This window comes from Dama dama, chromosome 28, assembly GCF_033118175.1.
Source record: "Dama dama isolate Ldn47 chromosome 28, ASM3311817v1, whole genome shotgun sequence".
NCBI classification, from domain to species: Eukaryota; Metazoa; Chordata; class Mammalia; order Artiodactyla; family Cervidae; genus Dama; species Dama dama.
Window position 1 is genome coordinate 59954076 of NC_083708.1, and position 19277 is coordinate 59973352.

A 19277-nucleotide genomic window follows, 5' to 3' on the forward strand; every position below is an offset into this window, starting at 1 on the left:
AACTTCGTGGGTTTCTGTTGGATGGCTATTGTAATAGGGAAGAACAAACCTGACTCCATATTAGATGTTTGCGTTTACTTTAATCTTTGTATTCAATTGCTTTTACTTAGAGTGAAGAATGTTGCCTATAGCCTGAAATATACAGGGTAGCCTGCTCTCAAGGTTCTGACCTTTAAAGGTATAACACTTTTCCATTCACGTAGAGCCAAAAAGTTGCAGAACAGAGAATAAGATTTGTCTTGCTGGAGGTTTACAGGAACATCGGAACTGACCCATAATGGACAACTATAAGAACAAAGAATTCCTGCACCAGGAAGTTTGCAACAACCAACCCACCCCTCCTCCCCTTTTAATATAAAAAATGCCTGCATTCTGAAAGGGGTACGAAGGTTCTTTGGTACATTAATCTGCCATCTCTGTTTGCTGGCTTTCTGAATAAAGTCGTTCTTCTCTGCCCCAACAACTCATCTCCTGATCTATTGGCCTGTCATGCAGTGAGTAGAATGAATTTGGACTTCGTAACGGTATTAAATCCAGTGAAGTTTGTGTTTGGATTTAAAAGTTCTGTAGAACGCTTCCAATGTTGAGAACTACCCTCTGCAATACTTATTAGCATTTATACATGTTTTAATTTATCCACTTAATGTTTGAATTCAGATATACTAGGAGGCATAAGGAACCAACCAAAAAAAGCATATCTAAAAATGGATATCCACTGTTCTGGGTGTAAAAAGCCAAATCATTATAGAGATTATAATTAATAAGTCACACTAAACAGTTACTAAAAGTTAAAATTAGTGATAAGTTTCAGGATTGATACTTTTAGAGGATGATCCCAATTTGATCTCCCTCTCATTTTAGTTTTTCTCAAAACACCCTCCATTCTATGGCTTCTTACAGTTTCAAAGATCAGGAGTAAAATTTAATCACCACTAATGTAACATGTTAAAGGAAGACAGGATTTGAGAAATATTTTGAGAGTACTTAGGAAAAAACTTCTAAGGCTTAAAGTCAGACTGAAAACCTGAGAGGAATGAGGAGAAAAGGAAACGTGTAATTAAAATTTGATTTGCTTATTAGAAGTGCATATATAGGGGAAAGAGATAAGTTAGGAATTTGGGGGGTAACAGATAATACTACTATATATAAAACAGACAAACAGACTTACTGTACGGCACAGGGAACTATATTCAATATCTTATAATAACCTATAATGGATAATAATCTGAAAGAGAACATATACATATATATAATTCAACATAAAATATATTGAATATAATACATATTTATATATATATATAACTGAATCACTTTCCTGTACACTTCAAACGTCATAAATCAGCTATACTTAAAATATTTTTAAATACAAAAGGACTTAAAAGGTAAAAGAAGTATACACACAGTACACATTCTCATGATATTTATAATCTACCTTATGTCACCAGTACTAATAAAGAACACAGTTTCTTTCATCTGTTTATTAAGGTGTTACTTAGAGATATTTCTCTCCTATGCGTATGGAAAGTGCCCAAGTGTGGGTGAGGGCAAAAAGAACTCCAAGTTACTATTATGTGCCAGGCTTTAGAAGAGGGAGGAACATTTCATTAAAGCCTCAGAAGAAACCTGCAAGAAAAGCATTGTGTTAACATCCCTGTTTACATATAAGGAAACAGGCTGAGAGGCTAAGGATCCTGCCAAGGCACACAGCTGGAAAGTGGAGAAGCAGGATTTCAACCCATCCTCTGCTCACGCCTAACAGACACAGGTGAAGGACAAGGAGCTTTGCTAAGAGAGCTGATCAAAGTCTACACAACAAGAACGACACACAATGCTATGAAGCATGAGGACAAAGAAAAACAGCAACGTCACTTACCCAGTATATCTTTGTGAGTGTAAAAGCGTGTCTTAAATGGCTTGTATTCATGGATCCGTTTAAAGGTTTCCCCAAAAGGAGCTGGTGGAATTATTTTATTACAAACAGCACAGCAAACAAAGTTTGTATAATTCGGATTCCTGATCATAATTAGAGATGTCTTTTACTATGTACAGTTTAAAAACTCTCAGGATTAGAAAAGGTAGTTTTAAGAAAAGTTCAAGTTTGAGAAAGCAGAAGAGATTCAAGGTTTGAAGACAATGCTAGAGGCTTGTCAGGATTAAATGATTCACCATGATTAAGTAGTGGTTATATGCCTAGGGGTAAAGAATGGTACTGAAAGCCTCTGCTCATAGAAGGTCTGGGCACTGGATTTGGGAAGATTTAAGCAGCTACTCCCTGCTAGAGTCTAGATTAAATTGTCAACATACTTAGCAACTGTTGCTAGGTAAGACAAGCTTTGCTCATAAAAGCAACTAGAAATAATGACAGAAGGCAGCATGGTACAACTCTTCATTTCCCAGATACTTTCTGTATGTTTCCTTCTGCTGCTCTGACAAATGACTACATACTCGGTGGCTTAAAACCACACAAATTCATTCCCTTGCAGTTCTGGAGGTCAGAAGTCCACAACGGTGTCGGCAGCACTGGTTCCCCTGGAGGCTTCAGGGAGAATCGGTTTCCTTGCCTTTTCCAGCTTCCAGAGGCCGTTCCCATTCCTTGGCCCGTGGGCTTGCATCAGTATAGCCTCTTATCCTCTTGTTTGCAGGGTGACATTGCTTCTTCCTCTCATCATCTGCCTCCCTCTTATAAGGACTTTTGTGATTATATCAGGCTCACCCAAATAATAAAGGGTCATTTCCCTATTTCAAATCCTGAACTTAATCATATCTGTCCAGTTCCTTCTGCCATGGTTTTTTTGTTTTTTTTTTCCCCAGTCGTGTCTGACTCTTTGTGACCCCCCATGGACTGCACACGCCAGGCTACCCTGTACTTCACTCTCTCTCTCATGTCCATTGAGTCGATGATACCATCCAACCATCTCATCTTCTGTCACCCCCTTCTCCTCCTGCCCTCAATCTTACCCAGCATCAGGGTCTTTTCCAATGAGTTTCTTCCAAGGAGCAAGTGTCTTTTAACTTCATGGCTGCAGTCCCCATCTGCAGTGATTTTGAAACCCAAGAAAATAAAGCCTTTCACTGTTTCCACTGTTTCCCCACCTATTTGCCATGAAGTGATGGGACTTCATGGATGCCACAATCTTAGTTTTTGGATGTTGAGTTTTAAACCAGCTTTTTCACTCTCCTTTCACCAAGAAGCTCTTTAGTTCTTCTTCACTTTCTGCCATTAGGGTGGTGTCATCTGCATATCTGAGGTTATTGGTATAACCTTGACCTTTCTGTCATATAATGGAACATATTTACAGGTTCTGGGATTAGGATCCAAAAATCTCTAGGGTGGTGTGGGAAAAGAAGTGTATTATTCAGTCTACCATACATTCTGTTAAATGGTTTATTTAAAGAATTGATTTTTTAGGCCAGAACAAAAAAAGAGTTTAATTTTTTTTAGGTTATCTATAATGCTTTTGTGCCAGGGCAATAAAACTGGGAAAATCACACAGTACCTTAAAGGAAAAATTACTTGCAGTAAGCAAGCACTCAAAATTACTAAGCTTGGCTTTTAAAATCATAGTTAATTCATTTGTTGTCCTTGTTTTAAAATGGAAAGAACTGCATCCCAAGAATCCCCTCCATGCTTAGAAAACAGGGACCGATTGGTTGCCTTACAGAAGATAAGGCTATTAAATAATAAATAACTTCACTGTTCACACTGGGAAATTCTTATCAACTAAACTGCTTGGTCTTCTGGGCAAATGGCTCTTCTATCAGAAAAGATTACTTCCCTGGGCTAAGAGGTTGCTTGCAGCTTACCGGTAGTTCATTTATCAATACTTGCTTCAAGACAATCTATTATGTTACAGTTTGCCCGATCTCAACCAGATTCCTGCATTGGAAAATATTCCTCCTACCACTTGAACTCAGACTCCAACATGCTATAAACATCTTGCCCTGAGCATCCCCTCCTTAGACCACTGACTTTGTCTCATTTTTCTTTAGAGAAGGAATGAAGACATCCACAGCCAAGCAGTCTCTGACACTGCACACAGAAGACAGTGCTACGGAACTTGGAACAGACCTTTGAACAGTATCACAGTTAGGTTGAAAGTGAAAGTGAAGTCGCTCAGTCCTGTCCCAACTCTTCGCGACACCATGGACTGTACCCTACCAGCCTCCTCTGTCCATGGAATTTTCCAGGCAAGAATACTGGAGTGGGTTGCCATTTCCTTCTCCAGGGGATCTCCCAGACCCACCGATCAAGCCCAGGTCTCCCACATTGTAGGCAGACACTCTTACCGTCTGAGCCACCAGGGAAGTCAGTTAGGTCACTCGTTTCTAAAAGTCAGTGGATCCTCCCCTTGCACTACTTTTTGCAGCTGGGCACCCTGTGGAATCTGCTGCGGCCCCGGCTCACTCACACACACTCACGGGGCCCAAGGCTGCCGTCTGCCCAGTCCTGCAGCCCTTCTTTGCTGCAGTAATCTCCTGATAGCCCACTAATACCTCCCCCACCAAACAGTAACTGCTTTTGTTGGCTATTAGAAGAACTCTAATGATGATGATGTGGCATTAAATGCATAAGCTGAAAACAGAAGAACTCTAGTTCTCTACCAACCAACAGCAAAAGATAAAACTTTAAAGGCACTGTACACCACCTAAGTATATTTAAACTGTATGAAGTGTACTATATAGAGAGACCCCGCAAAGAAATACTTAAGGCTCAGTAATAAAGATTTAATTTAGTTGCATATAGACAATTCAATTAGCTAAGCTCTTTAATATCTACAAATCAGACATAATTACTTTTTCATGTATCTTACAAAACCACCATAAAGCACTGGAAATTAAATCTTACATTATGATGATAAACTCTGCCTGTGCAATTATTTTACTTGTTAATAATGGAACAAAATTTCAGAGACAAGATTTATTTACTAAGATGCAATTCCAATGATTTGGAGAATGTGGTAAATATCTAGAAATAAAACACATCTAGAACCCTCATCAGAAAGGTACGAGGTAAACCCATATACTTACCGTTACTTTAAATCTAGACCTTCTTACCTACTGAGCAGCTCTAGTTTTCAACTAACTATAAGAACATCTGGTCTTACATTTATCATATCATTGTAACATTAAATTACAGTGATAACAATGAAATACAAGTAACAATGAAATAACAAATTACAATGAAAACAAAATAGGTAACATTTAGTTATAGTCAAATAAAAACATCATACTCAGTATACCATACTGTCTGTTTTTTTTGTTTTTTTTTTTTTAAGAAAAACTCCAATTACTCTGGGTTATTCTTTCATTTAATCTTTATTTTAGTAATTGAGTGGGAGTATTTTTTCAACTAAAATAAAAATCTGGACCAAAGTTAGCTGAAATGGAAAACTGAAATATATGACCCATCTGTAACCCTATAAAAACTGTTTTTAACTGCAGGCTTTACAATAATTTATAATCATTTTCTTCTTCACCAGGTAGAAAGAGAACACTGCCTTTGCAAATAGCAAAACTAAACCTTCACAACATTGTACATTTACAGTGTAAATGTACATTCCCCTTAAAATATTAACAATACCATGCAAATTTAAGAGCAGCAGTACTTTTATTGGACAGAACTTTATAATTTACAAAAATGACTTCCATTTTCATGGCACTTTTTAAAAGAGGATTTAATAAAATTAAAACACCGAACAGCTCTTCCTCTGGGAAGAAGAATGCGACAAGGGCTCCGTTTTGAAAGGACCACATTCACTCCAGGGGTCTGGCTGCAATCGCCCTCCTTCCTCCTCAGCAGCATCTTCCGGAATAAGAAAGAAGACACTGTGCGGTCCTAATCTTCAGCTGAAGATTTCAGAGCTCCCAGGAAACCTTCATTTGCAGCAACCAGCTCAGTTAATCCCATTTAGAGGTTTTCCGCCTCATATAACTGTGTCCCTCACTATCAATAGCTTCATAGAGGTCCTTCTTATTCTCCTGCGTCGCATGTAGGTAACCGATATAAGCCACGCAAAGCGAAAGGGTTATCAATCCGAAAGCCATTACAGGTTTGTTCTGTCAAAGGAAAAAAAAAAAACCACAAGGTCTCAATAAGACCAAATATCTCTTGCAGTTTCCGCTTGTCATGCCAAGGCTTGAGTACCACACCAGCATTCCTAGGGTAAAATTTCATTTCTAGTATTTATCCATTTCTTTACTCGGTTAACTCAACTCTTGCTAACTTAGAGACTACGGAAGACTCCTCCTTCTCTTCACAGCTGGGACATCTCTGACCTTCACCTTTAGGAAGGAAACTGGCTCAGTTTTCAGTTACCTATGTTGTGAAAAAGTTGCTTAACTTCTTTGGGCCCAAGCTTCCCATCTGCAAACCTTAAACTAGTTATTTTTATTAAGAAGTGAGGAATGAAGTCTACATGCTATTCTTGTCACCCAGGATCATGAAAAAACTGGCAGAAAGCCTTTCATGTTATATACCAGGGACAGCAAAACACACACCCCCTTCTCTGGGAACTTATTCTATTACCTCAAGAAACACAGTCACAGAACAGACATGCTGTTACAATAACTCTGATTTGCTGTGTAAAATCCAAGACCCTAAGAGGCAAAGGGACGCTACTCTGATTTTTCTTTTTTGTCACACCACACAGTTTTTGGGATTTTAGTTCCCCAGCCAGGGGTTGAACGTGGGCCCTTGGCAGTGAGAGGGCAGAGTCCTAACTGGATAGCTGGGGAATTCCTGGATTTTTTTAATAAAAGCTTTTAAATTCTGTATTTTCTGCTTTTGTCATCATTTCTGCTTCTGTTTCATTACTATTCTTAATCATCAAAAAAAATTAAAGTCAAACTATTTCAGTGGGATGGACATCTGAGAAAGGCTACATGCTCAGAGTAGCTTACTTTTGCAGTTCTTGAAATGTACTTGGCAAGTAAAAAAACACATTAGTCCAAAGTTTTTAAAACTTTCTACCTTGATTTAATGATTTGATTGCTAAACTGACCTATTTAACTTTCAAACAGTTTATACTGGTAACTATGTTATTAAAATTCTAATAAAATTCAAACATTTAAGTACATTTTATGACTTGACTTGCATTTTTCAAAAAATAAAACTTAACAAATCAAATGTATTCAGTAACTTGCTACAAGAATATGATTAGCTAACTCCCTAAAAGTGTATAAATGCATGTTTTCATATTTTTCAATATATGTTTGCAAAATCTCCTACGTTACAATATTATTAATAAGCCTGGAATTGTAGACTGATCAGATTTTCATTCTGTTTTCTTTGTTTCAATGGAAGGTCTTATTTACCTAATAGTACCTGATCAAACAAGTTTCCTTAAAATCAATACACCTATTAAAATAAAATTTTAAACAGTAATTTGACCAGTTGATTCATTAAAATTCAACTATTTACCATTTAAATTCTCAAACACCCTCAAAATAATTAGTTTTATATGTGTATCTAGTGAAACAGCATTTAAGATTTTCCTTCCATCTGCTTCTTATCCACAGAGAGGTCTTACTAGTTAACATCAAATTTCCATGATAAAATCAAATGTTACAGGAGAATTAGAACTTTCTATTTCTGAAAGCCTAGGTAAACTGAACATAAAGTCTCATCCTAGATGTATTTCTTACAGGTTTAATGAAGAGCTCTGGATTCACAGCTCGAAATAAGGCTGTGGTGCGGACCCCTCTGAGCCCTGCGTTTCCCGGGTCTTTCTTCTTGGGCGGCTCCTGTTTAAAGACTGGAGGCTCGGGTGCTGAAGACATCTTGACTGATGATGATTTAATACCTAAAAATAAAATAAGAGACTTTTTTCCCCTTCAAAGTTATGTTTTTCTGATAATGCTCTTAAAAAAATCATTCTATATTCAGTCTTTTTTCAAATTCCAGTCTGGATATATACAAAAGTGATGGTCAATTCTTTTATTACTTTATATAACACGTACTTTGGCCTTTAGGTTTTGTTTGGTAAGATGGTTATTTTATTTTTCATCTCGTGGAATCAGTGAGGTATGCAAAAGCCATTTTCCTACTTTCCAGGAGCCTACAGAAATTGTTTGTTGGTATGAGTCACGCTCTATCTTGCTATGTGAAGGGGGTACTAAGGGTCGGAGTGGCCAGTGGGCTGTCCACACCGTCTTAATTTCCTTCCATTTTCACCGTTGCTCACCTTCCACAGCCCTTTCAGGACACCGACCCATGAAGCCTGAGCGTTCTTTCGCTCCGTTCCTCCGACAGATCGACTCCTCCCCCGCCTCCCCTTCCCGCCCCTCTGCCTGCCTCCCCTGGGCCACCCCAGCACCAGGGCCACGCAGGAGGGGGCACAGCTGTCTCCTCACCCCTCTGCCCCCGCTCTCTGGCAACAAACACCATGCCACCTCCGTAACTGGAAATCCTCTTTCTCTTAATGACTCAGAATCCATCCTAATATATCCAAGTATGTCTTTTGGCTTCTGTTCTCCCTGCCAGAATGTCAATACTTTGTGAATATTTTTTTCTTCTACATACTACTGGGCAAAAGGTTATTCTTACCAACCCTACCAAGGAATGCTGGCGGGGTGGGTGGGGGGAAGTTTGGAAGGGAAAAGACAGGGGAAGAAGCCTTCCAAAGAGCGGGTGAGATTCATCACAATATCATAAAATTCTTTGGGGGAAATGCTGGACCCTCAGTAAACGTTATGAAATGAGACTCAAACACTCACATTTAAACACTTGTTGGGGCTTTGTTTATTCAAGTATTAAGTTTTCCATTTTACAGTCTTTATAAGAGCAATATTTTTGCAACTTTATTACTTATGGAGAAGCTTTTAGGAGTTCAGTTTTTTCAAAACTGTCTTTGAAAAAGATTAGTCAATGAGAAAACTCAACACATGTAATCCAAGCACGGGAGTGTGTTGGGCAGAACAGGTGTCCATCAGCAAGAGGATCTTGCTTTTCACTCCTTTCATCCTTCTGCCAACCATTCTGTTATTCATCAAATAAACCTCATGTTCTTTGGACATGTATTCTGGCTCCATCATCACTAGGGAGCAAATGAACATCTCTGAAGCCCTGGCTGTTAAGTGACTTGCCAATGACAAGTGGTCTCATCTCTTCCGACCACAATGCATTACAGCAGAATAGAACGATCATCAACCTCCATCTACCTCTTCTTCAAAGCCCACCTTGGACATGAATCATATGAGGTAACAACTCATAAAACACTTAGTTCAACAGCATTTAAAACATCATTCAAGTGGTAACTAGCAATTTTTTAAAAATTTCAACAGCATTCAAGTTACTAATTTTCTCTATTGGAACAGTGATTTTTTTTCCACTACAGACAACTTCTGAAACAATTCCATAATATGCCTGAAATCTGTTCAGCCATCACATGTGTCCAACACATCATGCCCAAGGTTACCAAAAAACTCCAATGTTTTCTGCTGAACCAGGGGTCCACTCACATGCACATTTCTTAGGTAAATTTCTTGAAACTGTAAACTGAAGGAAAATGCACAAACTTAAAGTTGCAAGATAAGTTTTATTTGGGGATCTTATTGAGGTCTATCGCCCGGGAGACAGCCTCTCAGCTATATGTATGTTGTATTTGCACAAGATTCTCTCTTTCCTTAGCTGAACCTATACTTACTTTGTGATGAAACAAGTAAATAAGCAATCAAGGTATTATTTATTATACCATAACCTCTAGACACCCACATTCCATTTACGTCAAACTGTTCATGTTAAACTCTTTGCCAGAAATGACAATTAAAGAATACATAGGCTGGAAACTACTGCAAATGTTTACTGAAAGAGACTTTTACAAATTAAAGGGCTTCCCTGGTAGCTCAGATGGTACAGAATCCACCTGCAATGCAGGAGACCCCGGTTCAATTTCTGGGTCAAGAAGATCTACTGGAGAAGGGATAGGCAACCCATTCCAGTACTCTGGCCTGGAGAATTCCATGGACTGGATATTCCATGGGGTCACAAAGGGTCAGACATGACTGAGCGACTTTTACTTTTACAAATTAAAGAATTACCTACCACACTATACTTTAAAAGATTTAATATACCACGATTTTCATTGTTCTTGATACTTTTAGGAACATATGAGAGTCTTGGGCTTAGTTGCTCAGTCATGTCCGACTCTTTGTAACCTCATGGACTGTAGTCTGCTAGGCTCCTCTGTCCATGCAGAGTATTCAGGGAAGAATACTGGAGTGGGTTGCCATACCCTCCTCCAGGGGGTCTCCCACGTTGCAAGCAGATTCTTTACTGTCTGAGCCACCATGGAAGTCCAAGAATACTGGAGTGGGGAGCCTGTCCCTTCTCCAGGGGATCTTCCTGACCCAGGAATCAAACCAGGGTCTCCTGCATTGCAGGCGGATTTTTTACCAATTGAGCTACCAGGGAAGCCCAATGAAAGTACTACTTTCTATCATGTATCATTCTTCTACTCGGCCTGGTATAAGACAGCTCAGTACTGTTGCTGCTTCTTTTTGTGTGTGCCATAGTCACTGCAGACGCTCCAACAGTTCTCCCCAAAGTTCATGAGCTTGTTTGTACCACTCATGGAACTAACAAAATGTTAACAACCTTCTATTCTTGCCTGGAGAATCCGCGTGGATGGGGGAGTCTGGCGGGCTACAGCCATGGGGTCACAGAGAGCCGGAACTGACTGGGTGACGAAGCGCACACACACACATCTTACATTTATGAAAATAATTACACCAATATTATTTTACTTAAATATAAAACTTTATATATTTATTATTCTTAGGACTGGCCAATGCATTTCTATTACAGTATGATAAAACACCCCCTAAATAGGACAAATCTTTGATTTGGAAATTATGTTAGAATCTTACACTTTAGAACTACTGACTTTAATTCATGTATGAGTGTGGAGCAGGACCATAATGAAAACAGCGCTGAAGAATTGATGCTTTTGAACTGTGGTGTTGGAGAAGACTCTTGAGAGTCCCTGGGACTGCAAGGAGATCAAACCAGACAATCTTAAAAGGAAATCAGTCCTGAATATTCATTGGAAGGACTGATGTTGAAGCTGAAGCTCCAATACTTTGGCCACCTGATGTGAAGAACTAACTCACTGGAAATGACCCTAATGCTGGGAGATTGAAGGCAGGGGGAAAAGGGGACGACAGAGGATGAGATGGTTGGATGGCATCACCGACTAGATGAACGTGACTTTGAGCAAGCTCCGGGAGATGGTGATGGACAGGGAGGCCTGGTGTGCTGCAGTCCATGGGGTCGCAGAGAGTCAGACACGATTAAGTGACTGAACTGAATGACTCACTGATACTTTAAATAAAAAGAGACAGATTACTGAGGCCAAAAAGGGACTTATTAGGTAAGAATGTGTAATAAGAACAGAACCTAATGAGACTTCTCATGTAAGAGAATGCCCTTTCATACCTCCTCACACACCTGGCCCAGAGCTGTAGGAATATGACTGCGAAAGACATGCAAGATGTGGTGGTTGAATAAGTACATAAAATACAAAACCTTAGTTGTTTCTTCACAGGTGTGTTAATCAGAGCTGATATAAGTTCTAATTTTAAAAGCTACAGAACTAATCATAAATTCAAAGCACAGCAACAACCTATTCCAACACTGAGTGGACAGTACCTCAAAAACTGTTACCATCTGACACACATCCATGAGAGCTTCTAAGTCTCCCCATCACTTTCTCCCAGTTTTTCTCTTACTATTTTTCCCCACTGCAAGGCACGAGGTAAATCACACTTACTTATTTGCATATGATACGGATCAATCTCTAGATACACTTGCTTTCAAGATGAGTTTGTTTTTAAGCCAGAATCCACATCTACTGTGCTTCCTCCCGTGTGCGCACACGTGTGCATGCACATACACACACACACACACACTAGCTGGGATGATAGGAACTTGACACTGCACTGCTGCTGGCTAATCTGTTGATTAATTTCTGCGCCGGTTGACCTCTAAAACACTCAATAAGTTAGGTATCCCAGGGGCCAGCCCCTGGCTGTGCAATCTGTCCAGGTGCCCTGTTCTTATTTCGATTTTTTCCATCACACATTTCTTATTCCCTTAAATAAGAAATTGTGTACATAATTTTAATAGAAGAGACTTGCATTTTTCATCAGCTCAGTTCAGTCACTCAGTCGTGTCCGACTCTTTGCAACCCCATGAACAGCAGCACGCCAGGCCTCCCTGTCCATCACCAACTCACAGAGTTTACTCAGACTCATGTCCATCGAGTCAGTGATGCCACCCAGCCGTCTCATCCTCTGTCGTCCCCTTCTCCTCCTGACCCCAATCCCTCCCAACATCAGGCTCTTTTCCAATGAGTCAGCTCTCCTCATGAGGTGGTGAAAGTATTGGAATTTCAGCTTCAACATCAGTCCTTCCAATGAACACCCAGGACTGATCTCCTGTAGGATGGACTGGTTGGATCTCCTTGCAGTCCAAGGGACTCTCAAGAGTCTTCTCCAACACCACAGTTCAAAAGCTCAATGCTTTGGTGCTCAGCTTTCTTCACAGTCCAACTCTCACATCCATACATGACCACTGGAAAAACCATAGCCTTGACTAGACAAACCTTTGTTGGCAAAGTAATGTCTCTGCTTTTTAATATGCTATCTAGGTTGGTCATAGCTTTTCTTCCAAGAAGTAAGTGTCTTTTAATTTCATGGCTGCAGTCACCATCTGCAGTGATTTTGGAGCCCCCCCAAAATAAAGTCTGACATTGTTTCCACTGTTTCCCCATCTACTTGCCATGAAGTGATGGGACCAGATGCCATGAGCTTAGTTTTCTGAATGTTGAGTTTTAAGCCAACTTTTTCACTCTCCTCTTTCACTTTCATCAAGAGATTTTTTAGTTCTTCTTCACTCTCTGCCATAAGGGTGGTGTCATCTGCATGTCTGAGGTTATTGATAGTTCTCCTGGCAATCTTGATTCCTGCTTGTGCTTCCTCCAGCCCAGCGTTTCTCATGATGTACTCTGCATATAAGTTAAATAAGCAGGGTGACAATATACAGCCTTGACATACTCCTTTTCCTACTTGGAACCAGTCTGTTGTTCCATGTCCAGTTCTAACTGTTGCTTCCTGATCTGCATACAGATTTTTCAGGAGGCAGGTCAGGTGGTCTGGTATTCCCATCTCTTGAAGAATTTTCCACAGTTTATTGTGATCCACACAGACAAAAGCTTTGGCATAGTCAATAAAGCAGAAATAGATGTTTTTCTGGAACTCTCTTGCTTTTTCGATGATCCAGCAGATGTTGGCAATTTGATCTCTGGTTCCTCTGCCTTTTCTATAACTAGCTTGAACATCTGGAAATTCATGGTTCATGTATTGCTGAAGCCTGGCTTGGAGAATTTTGAGCATTACTTTACTAGCATATGAAATGAGTACAATTGTGTGGTAGTTTGAGCATTCTTTGGCATTGCCTTTCTTTGGAATTGGAATGAAAACTGACCTTTTCCATTCCTGTGGCCATTGCTGAGTTTTCAAAATTTGCTGGCATATTGAGTGCAGCACTTTCACAGCATCATCTTTCAGGATTTGAAATAGCTCAACTGGAATTCCATCACCTCCACTGGCTTTGTTCATATTGATGCTTCCTAAGGCCCACTTGACTTCACATTCCAGGATGTCTGGCTATAGGTGAGTGATCACACCATTGTGATTATCTGGGTCATGAAGATCTTTTTTGTACAGTTCTTCTGTGTATTCTTAATATCTTCTGCTTCTGTTAGGTCCATACCATTTCTGCCCTTTATTGTGCCCATCTTTGCATGAAATGTTCCCTTGGTATCTCTAATTTTCTAGCAGAAATCTCCAGTCTTTCCCATTCTATTGTTTTCCTGTTTCTTTGTATTGATCACTGAGGAAGGTTTTCTTATCTCTCCTTGCTATCCTTTGGAACTCTGCATTCAAATGGGTATATCTTTCCTTTTCTCCTTTGCCTTTCGCTTCTCTTCCTTTCACAGCTATTTGTAAGGCCTCCTCAGACAGTCATTTTGCTTTTTTGCATTTCTTTTCCATGGGGATGGTCTTGATCCCTGCATTTTTCATACCTGCCTGTAAAAAAAGATCTAAACTACGCTGTATTTGCTTCATACATCTCTCCTGGAGAAAAGACAAGTCTGTTCAACAACTGCTACTGGGAAAACTGGATAGTCACATGTAAAAGAATGAAATTAGAAGATTCTCTAACACCATATACAAACATAAACTTAAAATGGATTAAAGACCTAAGTTTAAGACTGGATACTATAAAACTCTTAGAGGAAAATACAGGCAGAACATTCTTTGACATAAGTCTCAGCAATATCTTTTTGGATTCCAAAGGATCCACCTACTACAGTGATGAAAATAAAACAAAAATAAACAAATGGGACCTAATTAACTTAAAAGCTTTTGCACAGCAAAGGAAACCATAAACAAAATGAAAAGACAACCAACAATGGGGAAAAAAATACTTACAAATCATGGGATCAAGGGATTAATCTCCAAACATACAAAGAGCTCATGCAGCTCAATAGCCAAAAAAAATCAAACAACCCAAACAAAAAATGGGCAGAAGACCTAAATAGACATTTCTGCAAAGAAGACATACAGAAGGCCAAAAAACACATTAAAAGGTGCTCACCACTGCTAACTGTCAGAGTATCAAAATTACAGTGAGGTATCACCTCTCACAGTTCAGAATGCCCATCATTGAAAAATCTACAAATAATAAATGCTGGAGAGGATGTGGGGAACAGGGAAACTTCCATCAGTGTTGGTGCAGCTGTATGGCAGCTTCTTAAAAAACTAAAACTAGAGCTACTATGTGATCCAGCAATCCCACTCCTAGGCGTACACCCAGAGAAAACCATAATTCAGAATGATACCTGCACACCAGTGTTCACTGCAGCCTGTTTACAATAGCCAAGACATGTAAGCAACCTCAATGTCCATCAGCAGATGAATGGATAAAGATGTGGTACATATATACAATGGAATATTACTCAGTCCTAAAAAATGAAAGAAGAAAAGCTATGACAAACCTAGACAGCATGTTAAAAAGCAGAGACCTTACTTTGCCAACAAAGGTCCATATAGTTAAAAGTATGGTTATTCCAGTAGTCATGTATGGATGTGAGAGCTGGACTATAAAGAAGGTTGAATACTGAAAAATTTAAGCTATGGTTTTAGAGAAGACTCTTGAAAGCCCCTTGGACTGCAAGGAGATCAAACTAGTCCATCCTAAAGGAAATCAGCCCTGAATATTCATTGGAAGCACTGATGCTGAAGCTGAAGCTCCAATACTTTGGTCACCTGATGTGAAGAACTGACTCACTGGAAAAGACCCTGATGCTGGGAAAGATTGAAGGCAAGAGGAGAAGGGGACAACAGAGGATGAGATGGTTGGATGGCATCAATGACTCAATGGACATGAGTTTGAGCAAGCTCTGGGAGATGGTGAAGGAAGGCCTGGTGTACTGCAGTCCATGGGGTAGCAAAGATTCGGACACAACTGAGCAATAACAAAAAATGAAATAATGCCATTGCAGCAAAAAGGATGGACCTAGAGATCATACTAAGCAAAGTCAGTCAGAAAAAGAAAGACAAATACCATATGATATCACTTATATATGGAATCTAAATGATAGAAATTTATTTACAAAACAGAAACAGACTCATGGACATAGAAAACAAACTTATGGTTACAAAAAAGGGAACGGTAGCATGGGATAATGGAGAAGGAAATGGCAACCCACTCCAGTGTTCTCGCCTGGAGAATCCCAGGGACAGGGGAGCCAGGGGGGCTGCTGTCTATGGGGTTGCACAGAGTCGGACACGACTGAAGCGACTCAGTAGCAGCAGCAGCAGCATGGGATAAATGAGGAATCTGGGATTAACATACACGACTATATATAAAATAATCAACAGTGATGTACCGTATAACACAGGGAGCTACACTCAATGTTTTGTAATAAACCATAAGGGAAAAGAATCTGAAAACAACGCACGTATAACTAAGTTATACACTGTGTTGTGCACCTGCAGCTAACGCAGCGCTGTAAATAAACTATCCTCCGATCTAAGAGCTTCTTTTAAAAACAGATCTAAACTAAACTGCTTTTCCTTCATACGTCCCTCCCAGTAAAAGCTTCTTTACCTTTTTCTCCTGCCCATTCTCTGGGGAAGGCAATATGTGACAGGAAAGCAGCAGCAGCCTCTTTGTAGCAAAGTCCCAGAGGACGAGTGAAAATGGAGCCCCCAGAACGAATACACCGTGCGAGACGGTACAAAGATGGTCCTGAGCAGCAAGAAGTTTAAACCATTTTCTCTCCTTTATTAAAATTCCTGCTCTGTGGGATAATCCAGAATGTACTTGGCAGCTGATATTAAACAATTTGCTGGCACAAAACTGGCATGACATAAAAATTAGACCAAGATATAAAGAATAGGAGTTACTTTGGTGAAAAACTTAATCCTTAGATATTCATTTTGAAATAAGCATCTCAACAGAAGATAAATGAAAAAAAACTGTCAGGATCACAGAATACTGGTGAGAAGGAATGCCATCAATAAAGCCTTGCTTTTATTAAATAAAAGCCTTAGGGAATTATAAAATGGACAAAATAACTTTAAGTATATATATAGGTACTTGTTATTTTTGTTTCACATACCACACTATTTCAAAATTTAAGAAAATAACTTGAAGTTTGGGGCAGGACACCTTAAAAATAATTTGATTTAGAATAAACAAGTTCAGGGCAGAATCAGACAGCTTTCTGTCTTAAGGGAATGTACCATTGCTGCAGATTCCAACTTTGCAACCGATTAGGTGTATGTTTTTGAGTGACAACTTCTCTGAGCTTCAGTCTGCACTTTTATAAAAGAGGTATTACCTATTGCATAGAATGACATTGTAGATTAAATGAGGTAACATTTTTTAAAGGACATAACAGAAGTTCAACAAATGGTAGCTATTTTCTTCTCCACCAATGAATTCAATCCCGTTTTCTAAACAAATCTAAACCAAAAGAGACTGATTGTCTTTGCCATGGAAGAGTGAGATAATCCAGGTCACTCAAGTTCCAGCCAACCCCTGGCCTACCACTTCACTCCTAAATTGCTAAGACTCAGCATTTGTAAGTCACTACAAGATTTAAGAAATGTAACAAAATGTTTTAATTGGAGAATAACTGCTCTACAGTGTTAGTTTCTGCTGCATAACAACAGCGAATCAACTATATGTATACATATATCCCCTCTCTCTTGAGCCTCCCACCCCACCCCTGTCCACCCGTCTGGTCTCACAGAGCACAGAACTGCGCGTCCTGGGCTATGCGGCAGCTTCCCACCAGCTGTTTTACAACACCTGGGTTCCTGCCTGGAGAATCCCAGGGACGGGGGAGCCTGGCGGGCTGCCGTCTCTGGGGTCGCAGAGTCGGACACGACTGAGGCGACTCAGCAGCCGCCTGTGAGTGTCAACGCTACTCTCTCCACGTCTCAGCCTCCCCTTCCCAGCCCCCCACCATCCACAATCTGTCCTCCACATCTGTCTATTCCTGTCCTGCAAACGACTTCATCAGCACCATTTGCTAGATTCCATATACATGCATTAATATACAATATTTGTTTCTCTCTCTCTGATTTTCTCCACTCTGTATGACAGACTCCAGGTTCAACCATTTCTCTACAAATGACCCAATTTCGTTCATTTTTATGGCTGAGTAATATTCCAACGAAGCATAAAATTATAATCACTTAATTTTTTAAAATTTATTCTTAATTGAAGGATAATTGCTTTACAATACTGTTTGTTTCTGTCATATATCAACATGAATCAGATACACATTATGTCCCCTCCCTTTTGGGTTTTGAATTTTAAAGATGAACTCTACATTTGTTGATTTTAAGGTAAGATTTTTTTTTTAATCCCTTGAAATTTACCATACCTAGAGACAGATACTGACAAAGAATGTTATTTACAAAGGATGTTGCCAACAATCTGAGGGCGGCAAAGTATTATTTGGGTCTGCTGCCTTCCCCATACTGTGGTACCTACACTACATCTTGCTATCGGTCAAAGACAGATGCCTTTGAAGCCTCCAGAAAAAGAAGCTGCATTCAATTAAGTTCTAGACATTGTCTTGCAGGGGGCACACAGGACTGTAAACACAGTTAAAAAGAGAAGAGGAACCTCCCGTGAGAAAACTACAAAACCCCTTTCCCCTAACGAGGAGTTTGGTGAGGTGGGACACCAAAAACCTGTCCAGAAAATGAGACGTTCTTTGGGTGCAGGCGTCCACGTCTGGGGCGGGACACGCGCCCCGCGGGCTCAGAACCCCCCAAGACCCAGCTCGGGGGGCTCACCGAGTGCGCCGGCCGTGCCGGGAAAGAGGGGCTCGAGAGAACGCCGCCGAGTCCGAACCCACGCTCCTGGGAGCGGGGGCCACAGGGCGGCCGGGCGCGCCACGGCCAGGGCCGAGACCGCTGCGGGGCGGCCGCCTCGTCCCCGACCCGCCACCCCGGCCCCTTCCGCCGCTCACCTGTCGCGGGGTCACCTCCCCTCCCCGCCGCCGCATCCGTCTCGGCTCCTCCTGCGGGAGAGAGCGTCTCAGCGCACTCCGCGAAGTGCGCTGCAGCGGCCCCTGCAGCCTGGAGGCTGCGGCGCAGGGGCGCGGGAGTAGTCTAGAGCCTCTCCCCACCACCCTGGTCCTCCAGAGGGATGGAGTGTGCAAGGGGCATTTTTGGTTTCTTCCTTTTTTACTTTGTGTTTTCAGTCCCCTAGGTTCCAATAACTCTCCAGTTTCCCGTGTGTGTTTTGTATAAGAAAAAGGAGAAATTACCTAGAACTGCATAAATTTCTTTAATGGAAGGGGAAAGCTTTCTGATTTGGGAAAGAACCCTCGGATCTGGTGTCCTCCGGGCCCCATTTTATAGGCACAGTCTTTCAAAGGCACAGTTACTGCTCTGTCATTCTTTTAGTGCCTTAAAATTCCAAGATGTGGTTATGATTGTGATTTGCACACACTTTGCTGATGGTGATGGAGTGGGTTGCCTTACCCTCCTCCAGGGGATCTTCCAAATCCAGGGATCCAACTGGGCTCTCCTGCATCGCAGGCGGATTCCTCACTGTCTGAGCAACCAGGAAAGCCCAAGAACACGGGGGTGGGTAGCTTATCCCTTCTCCAGGGGAACTTCCTGACCCAGGAATGGAACCAGGGTCTCCTGCTGTGCAGAGGGGTTCTTTACCAGTTGAGCTTCCC

The 19277-nt window shown here is 40.7% G+C and overlaps 1 protein-coding gene across 2 annotated transcripts; it reads right to left on the bottom strand.

Annotated features, from left to right (window-relative positions):
* Positions 1 to 5589: 5589 nt before the first annotated feature.
* On the bottom strand, positions 5590 to 18607 carry SMIM8 (small integral membrane protein 8). 2 transcript variants are annotated; one of them, XM_061132015.1, is made up of 3 exons: positions 18558 to 18607; positions 7645 to 7802; positions 5590 to 6057 (listed from the first exon to the last, which is right to left on the bottom strand). In XM_061132015.1, exons 2-3 carry the CDS (start codon positions 7777 to 7779, stop codon positions 5899 to 5901), a joined length of 294 nt encoding a protein of 97 aa, XP_060987998.1. In that variant the 5' UTR covers positions 7780 to 7802; positions 18558 to 18607; the 3' UTR covers positions 5590 to 5898. The 2 variants fall into 2 exon arrangements, with proteins under 2 accessions (XP_060987998.1, XP_060987999.1); XM_061132016.1 differs by lacking the exon at positions 18558 to 18607 and adding an exon at positions 18382 to 18503.
* Positions 18608 to 19277: the final 670 nt, after the last annotated feature.

Coding starts and splice junctions, on each gene's coding strand:
- SMIM8 (XM_061132015.1), bottom strand. CDS start 7,779: ATGTCTTCAGCACCCGAGCCTCCAGTCTTTAAACAGGAGCCGCCCAAG. Junction 6,058..7,644: donor CAGAGCTCTTCATTAAACCT/GTAAGAAATACA, acceptor TTCCTTTGACAG/AACAAACCTGTAATGGCTTT.